At 40.6% G+C, this 16597-nt stretch overlaps 1 protein-coding gene across 1 annotated transcript; it reads left to right on the top strand.

The window, feature by feature from the left end:
- Positions 1-10188: 10188 nt before the first annotated feature.
- LOC138585217 (zinc finger protein ZFP2-like) lies at positions 10189-15087 on the top strand. The gene is made up of 4 exons (XM_069657506.1): positions 10189-10436; positions 12872-13606; positions 14024-14284; positions 14627-15087. Exons 1-4 carry the CDS (start codon positions 10268-10270, stop codon positions 15085-15087), a joined length of 1626 nt encoding a protein of 541 aa, XP_069513607.1. The 5' UTR covers positions 10189-10267.
- The last annotated feature ends 1510 nt before the right edge of the window (positions 15088-16597 follow it).

Below are 16597 nucleotides of genomic sequence, written 5' to 3'. Positions count from 1 at the left end.
TTTTTCCATTACAACTGTAAATGTGGTTCATTTGACAATTAACAGCTTTTTCCAAAACTAACTTCGATCTTATTCTGAAGGCCAGATGAGTGTACTGGAAGTAATGATTTTGTTTCCGGGTCTCGAGGCTCTCTCTGGCAGACCACAGTTAGCATGAATGGATGTTCTTGCGTGCTACAGCAGCAGAGTAATCGTAGAAAAGACGTCAGCGTTTAGTTTTCTTTTCCTTCTGTTACTCTTGGAAGTGTGGAAAGTGTCCGGGTTTCAGGATCTTAAAGAATTATTCAGACGGCGGCTGCTCGCTGCGGTTATCAGAGACGAGCCTGGACCATATTCTGTATAAAAAGATGGACGTCATGACAGCTCCCTAAAAGTGAAGCCAAAACATTTCAAGTGCCCCCTGCTGGCTGGCTGCAGTATAGGTCATAAAGCCCGCCTCCTCCATGTTAACAGATGGGACATGAGTCAAACTATAAAATCAAAATACACGCCCGATCAATTTTTCTTTAAAGTTAGTTATTATCATGCTGATTTACGTCCAATTTTTCTGACAAGTTTATTTTTAATTAGTTATTTGATGCTGTCAAAATGATGATTGACAGCTCTGTTGACCAATACGGCTCCTGCAGCCAATCAGTTCCAGGTGAGCAGAGCGGAGGACGAACGGCGAGTGGAAATGTAACTAAAACAATCACTACAGTCATTGAAGTTTCCATACCTGTGAACGTTAACCTCAGACCAACACAGAGAAGCTGTTCTGCTGTTAAACACGCCGGTGAGCGGGATCCTTGCTGTTTTTTCGGTAAGTTAAGTGCGTGTTTGGGTTAGCGGAAGTGGCCACGGCCGCTTCACTCGACAATCTCTACTGCGCAGACTCTGGCTCCATATGACGTCACCATCGCAAGATGGCAGCGCCTATCACAGGGGCTATTTTACGAAGGATACGAAGAGGAGCTCCACCGCCAAAGAAAACTTCTGGATGTGATTTTAACACCTGAAATAAAGCTGCGGAGAGCAGGTTAGTTTTCTTTCACTGCTGGAAACGTGTAATTGATTCTCAATACATCACGGTGCATCGCGATTTGGGATTTTTATTCATTGTTTAATTTTCCCCATCTATAAAAAGAATCAGGTGAAATCAAAAGCCTTTTATTTATACATTTTTTTCTAACAGATAACATGAACAGCTGACCCTTTTCCAATAAATAAACATTCATTTTTAAAGTCCACCTGATAAGACTGAACATAGCCTAGTGCTCAAAAACTGTAAACTAAAATATACCTTTTTTGTAGTGCATTACATTTAATACATCAAAATGAAACTCATATTGAAACAATAATTATTTAGCAGCTGCTTGATGTATTGCACATAACTTATGCTCAGTAAACCTGTGACAACAACTCTCCTTCCTCTTTCGCTCTTTTTGTCTATGACTCGCTCAAATATGTTCAGCGAATCTCCAAATTCTTGTGAAGAACACAAGCTGGTCTACATGCTGAGGAGTACTGCACTGTGCTGTAACTACAGTGTTTTCCGCTACATACATATAGTGGCGGCAGACCAAATTATTGCCACCGCTGCTTCAGATTTCTATAACATGAAGTCGCGGAAATTTCCGCTCCAAAAGAAAGGACAAAAGTCCTCGTTTACACTGACAGAGAGAGTGATCGCTGTCTCATGCACGACTCCTCCGCAGGTTGAAAGGTTTACGCATATCATATATTTTTGGACACAATTATTGTCGGGACAATTGACTAATTTCCATACCCAATTCTACGTACTTGATACAGCCTGCCTATCAATTGTTTTTAAGCTAAATAAATGCAGATAATATTTCAGTCATTTCACCCTTTTGTCCGGAACATTGAAAGCTTCCAGTACACGTGGAACGGCACAGATTTTTTCTAACGGAAACCCTGCAAGAGACAGCAAGGTGGCACAGATAGCAGGTTGTTGCTCTAAGAACCTGTCTACCATCTCATATGCGCTGTTTCACCTGGTGCTGCCATCTGTTTTCAGCTTATGACTCGGGAGACCAAGTAGCTTCTGCTTCTCCTCAAGGTGGTGCTTCACTTTGGAAAAACGTAGTAATCCATCTGATCCTCCCCAGTAGCCTTGATACATTGGGAAGCTTGGGGTCACGCTGAGAGGCCAAGTTCAGTGTGGGCAAAGCATCTGACATAGGGGAATCTAAACATCTGAGGAGCAACCACCATGTTGGCAGCATTGCCGGTCGCCAACACTAAATCTTTGGTCACAAGCTCCCATTTGTCCGACATATCTTGTAACAACTCCGCCAAATGGGCACCCGTGTAGCTCTGATACATGGATCTTGTTTGGAGCACATGAGACTGTAGCTGCCAGTCAAGATAGTGCTCTGTCACCATTACATAGGAGTCTGTCGCAATAGATGTCCACAAATCGCAGGTTATTGCCACTCGACTCGCACTTCTCAATGACTCCATTACTTGAGCTTTGGTGTCTCTGTAAAGTGTTGGTATAGCCTGCCTGGACAGGACGTTGTACCTCGGTTTTAGGGTATGCAGGAGAAAAGAAAAGTCTTTGTTTTCAGATTCAATTTCAGGTTCAAATTATCCTGAACCTTTACCCAGGTTGATCGGCTACTGATCGGTATCGACCAATAATCAGTAAAACTATGCGATCAGCATTAATGCTTTCCTGTCGCCAATCGCGCAAACCAATCAGGCAAAACACTAAAGCCAAATCTCTGCTGAGTTTGTGTTGAATGCTAATTGATCGAACAAGGAGCACTGCGTGTGCGTATTGTAGTAGAGCCCGGCGCAGGACTTTTTTCTTAATCTCGCTCCCGCCTGCTCACGTTGGATTTCGTACCATAAATACCCGCTCCTGCAATGTGTGTTTTCCACTTCCGCCTGCACCCGCAAAATTCTGACCATTCCCGCCCACACAATAGAGTTCCACTGATTTTCTGTCTTCTCACATCCAGCAGGGAATAAAAGTTATTTCATTGTTTATTGTTTAGGGCTGCAACAAACAACTATTTTGATAATCAATTAATCTGTTGATTATTACTTTGATTAATCGATTAATAATCAGATAAAAACAAAAAAATGATTCAGTATTTCCAGCATTATATTGAAAACACAAAAATTATCATATCTTGTAATGTTGTACAATGCAATGTTATTATATAAAAAATGCAACTCAATTAATACCTTAATTAATTGCTTATGAAAAAGGAAAGTACAGACGAGGCCACTACAATAAAAAAAGGACATTGGGGATGCAGCCATGAACTGACTATAACAGGGAAATGTAACTAACCAAAATATATTTAATCAGACACTGCTCAAGTTTCTGTTGTGAATAAATAAAATATTCACTTTAGTCTGTCTCTGACTAGTGGCATGAAATATTAAAAAACTCCGTAACATTATGTTACACTCCAGTGTCTGTCCGACCGAATTTTAGCTAATTAGCGATAGCTTAATCTGCTTTCTGACGGACAGACGCACGATAACAAGTTTATTTAAACACACCGTGATGGATTTAATACTTTCTGTCAGTTTTCTCTCCATGTTGTGATGTTTAATGAAGCCGGGCTTTAGCTTTATCAAGAGTTAGCGTTAAATTAGCCTTACCAGTGGCGATAGCTTATTAACAGCTTTATTACTAGGCTGTTTATCAGGGGCCCGGCCGCCTGGCTATGGACCCATCAGAAAACGGAGAGGAGAGAAAATAGACGGAGTTTCAGTCTGTTTTTAAATGAATGTTAGAAAACGTAATCGAGCGTTTGTCCGTGTAAACAGACAAAAATCTACCTGAGGCGGACACATCATCAGCACTGCCCAACAAACGGATGGCATTGGCTGGCTGCCCCCAGTGACTTTTTCACAGTGAACGCCGTGCATCATAACAAAGACCCAACGATCGATGATGAAATTCGTTAGGGGGACAGCCAAGATCTGAGCACTCTGAGCAGACGTGTTTGGATGAGCTTGTGCTAACTCAGCTAGCAAGTTTGCTACACCTGCTAAGGGGATCACGGCCTGCAGTGGACAGACACGTAAGGAAAACAAGCTGGCTTTCTTTGTGGGGGGCCAAGCTTTTGTGAATGGAACTGAAATATTCCCCCCTTAGAGACACGGTTGGTATGACAAATTCAGCACAAGGAGCAATCAGAGTATAGTTTACAATGCTCCTTATTTTTTTTTTCTCTTCTCTCACCTGCATTATTGCCAGAGGGTTTTTTGTTTGTGCTTTTAAATGCACTAAGTTAATCATGAGCGAGTTGCTCTATGCTAAAAGCTGTTATGCCGTATATTTAATCATTTTGAAGATTAGGTATAATGCTGCTTAAAAGAAGACACAAAGCTTAGTTAAAAACATCTTTTTCAAGATGTTCTTTTACCTCATTTTTTATTTCAAAATAAGTGACGAAGAGAAAAATAGCATTCTTAAACATTTCCAGACGACTGATGCCACATTGAGCTCGTTTTTATATAATCTCATGGTCATACATTGTTACTTGGTTTCAAACCTTATGTTCACTTTTCTTTTAAAACGTTACATTCTTAGGGACCACAAGTTCTCTATTTCGGTGCATTACCAGGTCTAACACTTTTTATTTATTTTTTTATTTTCTTATTATTCCTTTATTCATTATTTCTTTGTTTGTTAATTCACTAAACACGAGAGGGCTAAGGAATCACGTCAAACGTAAAGCTACTTTTTTGTATTGCAAACGGCATAATACTGACTTTTGTTTTATACAAGAATCTCACTCAACTGAACAAGATGATAACTTTTGGAGATCCCAGTGGGGATGTGATTTATCTCATGGGTCAGAACACTCGGCTGGTGTTTGCATTTTGAAAAATCGTTTGAATGGAAGAGTTTTAATCTCTGACTGTGACAAAGACGGCCATTATATATTCCTTGTACTTGAAATTGCAAGCTTTAATTACGTCATAGTTAATATTAATTGACTTATGTTGACAGATTAGAAAGACGACTACTTCACTGGTTATCTAAATTTCCAAATTCTTCCATCATTTTTGGAGGCGACTTCAATACTGTACCAGATAATCATATTGACAGATGGCCTTCAAGGTGCTCAGATTCCTCCAGTTCTCATGTGAAGATGTTCATACAGAAATTTAATTTAACTGACACATGGAGAGATACCCATCCACTACTGAAAGCATATACATACTATCCATATTTATATTCCTTTGACGTCTTCCTCCACTACCCCTAAATCCTCATACTGGAAACTTAATAGTACTATTCTTAAACATAGAGATGTAATTTCTGAAGTTAAACAACTGATTAGTCATTTTTGGAACAACGGCTGTCATACTCTTGCATTTTTATTTTTATTTATTTATCCTCTTATTTTCACATTTGTTTTAGGTAAGATTTTTTTGTTTCTACAGTCTTTTGAAACCTGACGCTACCTTTTGGTTTGTTTTGTGGATGTCTCATCTGGATGTATGTGATCTTCTTTGTTCTGTTACTATGTATGTTGACATTTTGAAATAAAGAATAAAAAAAAAAAAAGAGGAAGGACTGAGTGAGGTAAAGGTAAACCGGAAATGTCACTGAACGACCGGGTGAACAACTGTAGTGAACAAATCCTGCAGCTGAATGAGATCTGAAGATCCGGGTCACTGAAGTGAACGATAGCTGCCATCTCTATTGGAAAGCTGCAGCCCCATGGATTGGGACCAATGACTGTATATATAGATGGACGACGCGTCTCCATCTGCTCCCATTGTACAAATTGATGCCAAAATAGCCCCTGTGATAGGCGCTGCAATCTTGCGATGGTCACGTCATATGGAGCCAGAGTCTGCACAGTAGAGATCGGCGGGTGGTGCCGCCGTAGCCATTTACGCTAACCAAAACACACACTTAATTTACCGTAAAAGGATGGCAAAGATCCCTCACGTCTGTGTGTTTAACAGCAGAACAGCTTCTCTGTGTTGGTCTGAGGTTAACGTTCACAGGTATGGAAACTTCAATGACTGTAGTGATTGTTTTAGTTACGTCGTCCTCCACTCTGCTGATCCGGAAATGATTGGCTGCAGGAGCCGTATTTGTCAACAGAGCTGTCAATCATCATTTTGACAGCATCAAATAACTAATTAAAAATAAACTTATCAGAAAAATGAACCCTTGGACGTGAATCAGCATGATAAGAACTAACTATAATGAAACCATGTTTGAGAAAAATGTATTTGACTTGTATTTTGATTTTATAGTTTGACCCATGTCCCATCTGTTAACATGGAGGAGGCGGGCTTTAGGACCTATACTGCTGCCAGTCAGCAGGGGGCGTTCGAAATGTTTTGGCTTTTAGGGAGCTGTCATGTGTCCATCTATATATAGGCCCAATCCCAATCTCCACCCTAAAGCCTAAGCACTGAACACTCACGGACTTTAATGGCGTCAGGCATGCGGTGGGTAGAGTGCGTGAGTCTGTGAGAGTTTGAGAAGTGCATTAAAATGAGGAATGGGAATGGGAACTATCATGGCATCGCACGTTGCCTGTAAAACCAGATGGGCCATTAAATCTAATAAGTAAAAAAGCCGACCTGCAGCATGTATTTGTGTGTCTTACAGTGTTTACATATTTTAAGATAAGATAAGCTTTATTTAACAAACTATCAAAAGTCAGAAAGGCATTCATTTTAATCATTTGCGAATATTTAATTATTGTCACTTACAGATAAACGTATTTGCGGTTCCCGTCACCGTACATGCTCGCATTGTTTACATTTATTATTATTTTTTGGTCAAACTTTATTGAATCCTACTTCAATGTACGAATGTTCGCTATGAACCCTGGGTAAATCCCTCAGGAAAGTCTGCAGATATGCGGACCCACGGAAAGTCCATAATTTGGCGTTGTAAAGTCAGCATCAGAGCCCTCACGCACTCTGTGATCTGACAGTGGGTCTGCACTAAGCACTTACGCAATTACCGGGAACGCGCCTCAAAGTCTGTGAGTCCGTGGCTGCTTCCCAAGTCTCTTAAATTGCATCCATGCTTCCTTCACTTGCGTCGTTCACTTGCGTCTTAGTCCCTCCCACCAGAGATGCATGGAGAGACGCGAGGAAACCAAGAGAGGAGAGAGGAAACGAGGGAATGTTTTTTAAGAGACACGAGACGTCCTTTCCGATGAAGCGTGACGTGCTGCGACGTCCGTTTGTGATGATCGCGTCAGCTGATCACCGCTGGATCAGCTGTCAGTCTGCTTTAACAGCTGTTTGTGTCTGCACACATGTGCACTGTATTAATTCTAATAAAACACACAGTAACAGTGTTTTCTCTCTGTAACCTGTTACCTGTGTAACAAACACCTGCACATGAAGAACAGGCTGCAGTCTGTGTTCCTGCTGCAGAGCCAGACGGACATTTCCTACAGCACTGTGTCTTTATATTATCACTGATAATCTGATCTGAATTATTATTTAATTAAGAGAGACTTGGGAAGCAGCCACAGTCTTTGATTGGGACACAGCTGTAGTATACCCATGGATGTATTATATAACTGGATACCGGACTGGAAAATGGCGGCCGTTGATTTCAACGGAGTTGCTCGCCTGGCGCATACGCCGAAAAAGTTTCTGACTTCCGGGTTTACTTCCGCGTTATGGGGCCCATAGAGCATGCGCAGTTGAGTCACCCCCCATGATGCTCTGGGGCCTCCCATCATGCCCTGGGGCAATGAGAACGAGCAAATCGCGTTCTGGACAAGCGCTGCGCGCTCATGAGTGCTTGTGGATGAGTTTGACCGGTAATGACAAATCTACACAATCAAATGATGGATTTATAGGGCACATCAACCGATGATGTTCTCAAAGTCATGGTTATAGACTATACGTGGTTAATTTGTGTTGTTTTATTTTTTTTTAAGTAAGGATAAAACGAGTCATTTTTATTAAGGTTAATCTAAAATAAAAAAATATGGGATTCCCCACAATAATACAAGCTGTCATATTTATCAACCAAATGCCGGTAGGTAAATCTGTTTTGTCTATTAATGATCCCGTATGTGATATAGCCTATGACTTCTTGTCAGATTAAGTTTAAAGTTCTTATCGTTTTATAGGCTATATCGGCACATTCAAACAGGCAAGTCTTTCGTTATTAAGCGTTGTGCAGTCCCAATTTTAGGCCTAATTAACTTTGCATTTTCTCTGTTTCTTTTACAGCTACGTGATATAGTTTGGATATTACCTGAGTCATGGAAGGAGCTCCTGGACATTAAGTGTTATTCCTAGCCTGATATCTTTTTATAGTCGACCCTAAAACACTGTTTTCTCCTGTAGTGAGATGTCAGAACCTATACTTCGCCACATGCTACTGAATTAAAAAAAAAAAGAAAAAACTTTTTTTCATTTCATTTTTTCACAAACTATTATCATTCTTATAATTACAAATTTCCGTTGTGTGGTGTATTTAACATAATTTGGTGTTCCTATGCAAGGCTTTATAATGAAACAGTTCAACACTTTTTGGTCTTGTGTTCCCACTCTTGGCCTGCACCTTGCCGTGGTGAGTGGGCTTTTTAACTAAGACAGGCTGTTTATGTTGTGTGTGAGTGTGTGGGCACTAAAGGCATTGGTAGTATGCAAATGATGACTCACTAAATTATACTGAATAATTCATTTGAAATTACATTTTACTGTTCTATCATTAATTAAACTTCTGTTTTCTCCATCCTCCACAGCTACATGCCACACAGGATTGATGGATGGATTACAAGATGTTATTCCATTGATGAGCCCTGAAAGAGACGAGAGAGCTGAGCCTGTGGCCAGAGCGACTGTCTGTGACACATGTAAGCCACGGTAATTATGGCACATGTTCCACCAAATACTAACAAAGTGATACACCATGTCCAATCTCCCTCTATTCAGGATCCTGACTATCTCCCTTTCAGGCGGAGCTGGCATGATGTATAAACAATGTTGTGTGCGAATCCAATAAAGTGCAAATATCTCTACCGTAGTGCAAGTACCATTATTCATGTGCATTGTTAAGTTGATTGTGCATATATGTATACAAAATAATTGTAAAATATTTCCAAGGCTCAAACAAATCTGTCCCAAGTAAAAATTGTTTAATTTGTGATTACAGTCTGCAAAACTGAGAAAAATAGTTTGTAAGAGCCAAGTGAGAGTATAACATATGTAACTGCATGTTGACTGTTGTTTCTTACTTTCTTTAAATAGAGAATGCTTTGACATTACGTAAGGAAAATGTGCATTTCTTAATTAATTAATTAATTAATTAATTTTATCTTATATTTTTCTATTATTATTCATCTTTATTATTTATTGCGTTGTAGTTTATACTTGCATCATCATCAGTATGCTCTGCTGCAGATTGCATAATTCCAGGCCATCAGACTGAGACGGTTCAAACCGTAATAAAAGGTCGTTATGATAGGATGAAAAGGATATTGAACACCAGTCAAGGTGAGACCGAGACCCTGGTGACACATCACCGAAACTATCACATGCATGGTAAATAACTTCGACTTTTACACAGCAGTGGCACTGGCAGTAAGTGAAAATGCGGTCATTAAGCGGGTAATTTAACGCCAAAATACCTAGAATTGCATTTAAAAATACATGCCATTAAAATATGAAACTTGTATCACAACTCTGTCTCGAAAAAAACTCACCCTGGAGTCGTTTAATTCACTTTTCCGACCACGTTTAGCCCCGTTCAGAGCTGTCATTAAGCCAACAGGCATCCTCGCTCCCGAGACGCAGCACGACCGCACTTGGGAGTGCACGCATACAGCTGTGACGTCACCATGGAAAATTAGACTTTGGGGGGGCTTTTCTGGCCTTTAGAAAACTTTTTGACGGTTTAAAAGTCCATGACTTAAAAATATGGAATACAAAGATTAGCAATTAACAGTGGTTACAGCTGGAGGTGTCCCGAGAACAGTTTTGCAGGCTTCTCTTTTACTATTGCGGTCTATGGGAAAAATGCTTTCTGGGCCCCATGGGATTTTTTGTTGCAATACCACGAGTGGCCACTGGGAAAAATCGGCGTGTCTGCTGAGAGGCGGCGCCATATCCAGGTCTTATTATAGATCCATGAGTATACCCCTAACGAGTGTACCGGAAGTAATGTTTTTGTTTCCGGGTGTCGACAGCTCTCTCCGGCATAGTGAGCGTGTATGTATGTGCTAGCGTCCTAAAAGAGTAGCGTGATCGTAGAAAAGACTTCCTTCTTTGACTCTTGGATGTGTGGAAAATGTCCGGGTTTCAGGATCTTAAAGATTTATTCAGACGGCGGCTGCTCGCTGCGGTTATCGGAGACGAGGCAGGACAAACATCAACATGCGGATACGAAGAGGAGCTCCACCGCCAAAGAAAACTGCTGGATGTGATTTTAACACCTGAAATAAAGCTGCGGAGAGCAGGTTGGTTTTCTTTCACTGCTGGAAACGTATTTCCTACTAATGTTTCAGGGAGCCGAGCCTTTAGCTAACGTTCATAGACGCACAGAGCGTGTTAGCCGCAGCTAGCTCCTGCTAAGAAAATACTTTGTGTACTGGACTTAAAGACTCTTAAGTGGCTATGGTGTAATGATTATAATGTCTAAAGACGCTTCATAATATAATGAAAATCAGTGGTAAAAGTACATCTCACACACGCACACACACTCACAAAAAATAAAAAGAAATTGTAAAATTGTAAATTGTAATTGTAACAGATACATATAGATCATGAAGAAAAGGGAACAGGATGATTAAGGGAGTGAGAGACACTGATGCAGTCAGATATGACAACTAAGAGGAGATGATGAGAGTAAATCGCTATCTGAGGTAAAACTACAAAAAGGCAGCAGTAAGACGAAAGTGTAAAAATTCACTATTTCAAAAATGCAGCTGTGTAGGCAAGTTTATTTTTCAAGAACCATTTCTACATAGACTAATTCAAAGTGCTTAACACAGTTAAAAACAGAACATTATGACGGGCATAAATACAGAATACAAAATATAGTAAAATAGTTATAGTGACATTTATAACCACATCAGTTTTGTTCGTTTTGACACACAACTTCTTTAACGACAAGCCTCCTTCATGTGTGGATCTCATGCTGCTGTGTAAATGAAGTCAGAGTTAAAAATTCAAAACGTGAGTTGTGTAATTTTAGCAACTTTGTTAAATGGACAGCTCATGATGAATGTCAACAGGCGGCGGCTGATGCCTGTGGTGGCCTCTTCCAGTTTTTGAACTATTCTTGATTGCTGTGTTTGTGGTACTGACACGGGCTGGGGGAAACACTATTTCATTTTTGTATGTATGCAACTGCACAAGAAAATGACAAACGAATCTTAATCTTAAAACAGAGCAGACACATATAGGGAGCGGGAAACGGAAAGAGGCGAGACAAGCCAATGTGTGCAGTTACAGCAAAGGTGTAGGTGTATGGGGAGAAATAACTCGAGAAGCAAGGTGAGCAGATTGAAGTAGTTTTTTGAACACAGTCTAATTTTTAAAAATAAGGTATACCCTTCTTTAAGTAGAGTAATGTAATTACCATATATTCTAACTGCCGTATACCTGGAGTCATTTATTTGGTTTTCTTATATTTCCACTGCAAAATGGTCAACCGGCTTTGACGTAACATAAGGGAGTCTAGCTGATTAATCATAATATCTAAATATAAATATATATATAGATATATATATATATCTATATATATATATATAAATATATATATATCTATATATATAAGGTAGATAGGTCAGTTATGAATGCAGTTTGTGAGTGTAGTGTTGAATGCAAACTAAAGACAAAACAACCAAATCAGCTGGTGGAAGCCTGGGAGGAAGAGAGGAGAGACTGCCTAATTAAGTGGCTCCCACTCTAATCTCTGTTTCCTGATGTCTGTCCTGTCTCTTCCCATTGGCTCCTGAACTAGAGAGTCAACCAAAACAATAGCAGGCAGAGAAGATAGGACGTCACAAACACCTCACACATGCACCCATTCATGCACATGTATACAAACAAACAATCCAGATCACATGCATTTATTATTTTCATTATATGCCATGATAATAGCCATATGTAATAATATAGTGATATATTTTGATTATCTTGATATAACAATGTTAGTGGTACAGCCATTTTTTCTAAATTACATAAAACTACGAGGATTTGGAATTACTTCAGACAGCTACTGCAACATATTGGTAAACTAGTAATTGGACTACATTTATCTGTCTGCTAACCTGGGTTACAACTGCATCTTCCACCAGTTTGTCAGTTAGGCAGCCTAAAGGGGGTGCAGTAGGACGCCAATAATGTCCTTCAGGTGGCCAACATCAGTCTTTCAAAGGATTTATGACCACGGACGTTGACAGACGGCCCTGTAGTAATTTAATACTGTGATGGAGGGTTTCTCAGGGTTTATGGCAGCGACAATGTGTCACCCTGTTTAAAGAAAGTTATATCGTAATGCCATTATAACAGTTTCATCCTTCTCCACCATATGTTGGTGTTAGTTCACAAAACTACTGTAATCTGCTCACCTTGCTTCTCTTCAGTTCAGTTCTACCTACACACCATTACCTGCCTTAACTGCACACAGCAGCCCTTTCTGTGTCTCTACCCACATGTGTCTGCTCTGTTGACATTCAGTGTGAGCTGCGCGTTTTGCAAAACTGCACATGCGCCCATGTTTTTGTTCTGATGAGCATGTGTAGAGACGCTGCTCTAGGCATGTGAGAGGCAGTGTCAAGTAAGTTAATCGATCATGGATTAACACCTTTTTGACGCCAAATTTACTTGCCACCCCTCAAAACATAGTTCAGAACATAGTTAAATTTTTGTTCACTGTGTCCTGCAGACGTCCAGCAGCTGTTGTTGAGTAAAGAAGAGCTTCAACCTGAGCAGCAGGAGTGGAGCCCCAGTCTGAACCAGGAGGACACTGAGACCCCCCACATTAAAGAGGAACAGGAGGAACTCTGGATCAGTCAGGAGGGAGAGCAGCTTCAAGGACTGGAGGAGGCTGATACCACCAAGTTCCCCTTCACTATTGTCACTGTGAAGAGTGAAGATGATGAAGAGAAACCTCAGTCCTCACAGCTTCATCAGAGACAAACTGAACAGATGGAAACAGGAGCTGATGGAGAGGACTGTGGAGGAGCAGAACCATCCAGGAACTCAGATCCAGAGAGACATTTACAACCAGAGACTGAGGTCAAGACTGAAGACTCTTCTGAACCTGAGACTGAAGACAGTGATGATTATTGGAAGGAAACCAGAGAACATCAGTCAGGTTTAAACTCTGTGAACTTTAAAGATAAGAGGCCAGAGACTGATAAGAAATCACATTCCTGCTCTGAGTGTGGTAAAACATTTAAAGATAAACCGTATCTGAACATACACATGAGAATTCACACAGGAGATAAACCCTTCAACTGTTCTGTTTGCGGTAAAAGATTTAACCGAAAAGGAATTCTGACCAATCATATGTTAGTTCACACAGGAGAGAAACCCTTTAGCTGTCCTGAGTGTGGTAAAAGATTTACACGAAAGTCTTATCTGACACTTCACATGGCATATCACAGAGGGGACAAACGTTACAGCTGCAGTGTTTGTGACAAAAGATTCTTTTGGTTTTATCAATTAAAAAAACACAAGTGTGTTGGCGGGCAGGCTTCAGAGCTTCATCAAAACCAAAATGAGAAGAAGAGAGAGGCAGAATCAGGAGCTGATGGAGAGGACTGTGGAGGAGCAGAACCAGCCAGGAACTCAGATCCAGAGAGACATTTACAACCAGAGACTGAGGTCAAGACTGAAGACTCTTCTGAACCTGAGACTAATGATGGTGTTGATGATTGGAAGGAGACCAGAGAACATCAGTCAGGTTTAAACTCTGTGGAAAACTTAAAAGATAAGAGGCCAGAGACTGATATAAAATCACATAGCTGCTCTGAGTGTGGTAAAACATTCAAAGCTGAACAGGATCTTATAATACACATGAGAATTCACACAGATAAGAAACCCTTCAGCTGCTCTGTTTGCTGTAAAAGATTTACCCACAAAGGAATTTTGACCAAACACCTGGTTATTCATAGTGGAGAGAAACCCTTCAGCTGCTCTGTGTGCGGAAAAAGATTTCGACAAGAAGAGCATCTGATCAGACACAGTACAGTACACAGTGGGGAGAAACCCTTCAGCTGTTCTGAGTGTGGTAAAAGATTTACACAAAAGTCTTATCTGACACTTCATATGGCACATCACAGAGGGGAGAAACGCTGCCGCTGCAGTGTTTGTGGCAAAACATTCTTGTGGTATAATCAGTTAAAAAAACACAAATGTGCTGGCAGTCAGGCTTCAGAGCTTCATCAAAACCAAACTGAGGAGAAAAGAGAGGCAGAAACAGGAGCTGATGGAGAGGACTGTGGAGGAGCAGAACCAGCCAGGAACTCTGATCCAGAGAGACATTTACAACCAGAGACTGAGGTCAAGACTGAAGACTCTTCTGAACCTGAGACTGAAGACAGCGAGGATGATTGGAAGGAGACCAGAGAACATCAGTCAGGTTTAAACTCTGTGAAAAACTTTGACAATAAGAGACCAAAGAATAACAAGAAATCACATAGCTGCTCTGAATGTGGTAAAACATTCAATAAGAAACGTAATATGACCCGACACATGATAATTCACACAGGAGATAAACCCTTCAGCTGCTCTGAGTGTGGCAAAAGATTTACCTCAAAGCCTTTTCTGAAACTTCACTTGGCAAATCACAGGGGGGAGAAACCATTCAGTTGTTCTGAGTGTGGTAAAAGATTCTCTTGGCATCATCAGCTAAAAAAACACAAATGTGCTGGCAGTCAGGCTTCAGAGCTTCATCAAAACCAAACTGAGGACAAAAGACAGGCAGAAACAGGAGCTGATGGAGAGGACTGTGGAGGACCTGAACCAGTCAGGAACTCAGATCCAGAGAGACATTTACAACCAGAGACTGAGGTCAAGACTGAAGACTCTTCTGAACCTGAGACTGAAGACAGAGATTATGAAAAATCAGGCAGGTTAAACTATGAGAAATGTTGAAGTTCCTGTCAGTGAAATAAGATGTAACACTGGTGAGAAACCACTTAGCTTTGGTGTATGAGTGGAGTCATATTCAGATAGTTACTGACAGAGGAGAAAAAAACACTTAGTTGTTATTTTTGCTTTTTTTACACAAAGGGCAGGGTTTGCGACAAAAGATTAGTTTGGTTTCAATAAGAAAGAAGTGAATGCTACTTTGACAATGTGCCTAGCTGGTGTTAATTTATTGTGTTACTTTTATTTTTTCTGTTACAATAAATGGAAAAAACAAATATATTTAGGTGACTGCAGGAGTCTTATTAAGGGTAAAAAGTTTTCATTGAATTCAACGTAAACATAATCTGACTGTGGTTGGTCTGTAGCAGGAAACCTCGTTCCTGACCAAAGAGAATTTAAACACTCAACACAAAATAACACTAGTGGATGGTATTCTTTCTTACTCTACATAAGTGTGTTTATTACAAGGTTACAAATGAGCTGTCTCAAGAACTTTTGCTACCCAACACAGAGGCCTTCAAATTTCATATATAGCCTACTTCATAAACTTCATAGCTGGTCCCAACTTGGCCTTGCCCCCCTCCCTGGACTTAAGTTTTTTACAATACCTCCATTGCATCCCCCTGCCTAGTCTTAATGCCCAAGACGTCCTATCTTCCTGGCAAGGATCACAAGCCTCTCTTCACATCTCCCTACTTTCCTTGGGCTTAGATCTGATGATTGTTACTTCCGCAGGTGGCTGTGGCTCAGTGGTAGAGTCAGTCGTCTTTCAATCGGAAGGTCGGAGGTTCGATCCCCAGCTCCCTCAGGCTACATGTCGAAGTGTCCTTGGTACACCCGGTGGCATAGCCAACGGGTATGAATCTGATAACGGATGGACAGTTGGGCACTTTACATAGCAGCCTCTACCATCAGTGTGTGAATGGGTGAATGTGATATATAATGTAAAAGCAGCTTAAATTGGTCGCAAAGACTAGAAAAGTGCAATATAAGTACAGTCCATTTACCACATTCCCCCAAGTTACAGAGTTTCACAACAAAATATTAATGTGAGTAATGTGAGATTAATGTCAGTTCATTTGTCAAGATGACAGCTGCCTCTTTATATGGACCAAGATACAATGTTACGATTTTGTTTAGCAGACGCTTTTGTCCAATTGTGTACATCAGAGAGTTATTACAACACAAGCAAGGATCTAGACGGGAGGGAAAAGCTTGAGTAACTGCCAAAAAACAGCTTCAAGTCATTATAATCAACATCATCAGTTTTATCATGAAAATCCTAATCATCGGCATCAACATCATCAATAGCATCAATATTATTAAGCATGGAGGTGTTCACATAAGAGCTGGGTCTTAAGCTTCTTCTTAAAGGTGAAAGGGACTCTGCGGACCGAATGGAGTTTGGTAACTTATGTGAGTGAGTGTAGCAAGTGACTTAGGGCCCTGTTGTGATGGTACCAGGCGCCTTTCAATGGTAGAGTGTAGTGGGCGGGATGGAGTGAAGACCTGG

The sequence above is a fragment of the Semicossyphus pulcher genome, unplaced genomic scaffold (assembly GCF_022749685.1).
Source record: "Semicossyphus pulcher isolate SPU_LCO1_2020_fin unplaced genomic scaffold, fSemPul1.0.p SCAF_11, whole genome shotgun sequence".
Classification (NCBI taxonomy): Eukaryota; Metazoa; Chordata; class Actinopteri; order Labriformes; family Labridae; genus Semicossyphus; species Semicossyphus pulcher.
Note: the sequence above shows the minus strand (reverse complement) of the source record. Positions and strands in the feature narration are given on the sequence as shown.

Bases quoted from the DNA above. Each gene is read 5' to 3' on its own strand.
- LOC138585217 (XM_069657506.1), top strand. From the start codon at position 10,268: ATGTCCGGGTTTCAGGATCTTAAAGATTTATTCAGACGGCGGCTGCTC. The intron at 10,437-12,871 runs GTTGGTTTTCTT...TGTGTCCTGCAG, and splicing joins AATAAAGCTGCGGAGAGCAG to ACGTCCAGCAGCTGTTGTTG. The intron at 14,285-14,626 runs GCTGCCGCTGCA...ATAACAAGAAAT, and splicing joins ACATCACAGAGGGGAGAAAC to CACATAGCTGCTCTGAATGT.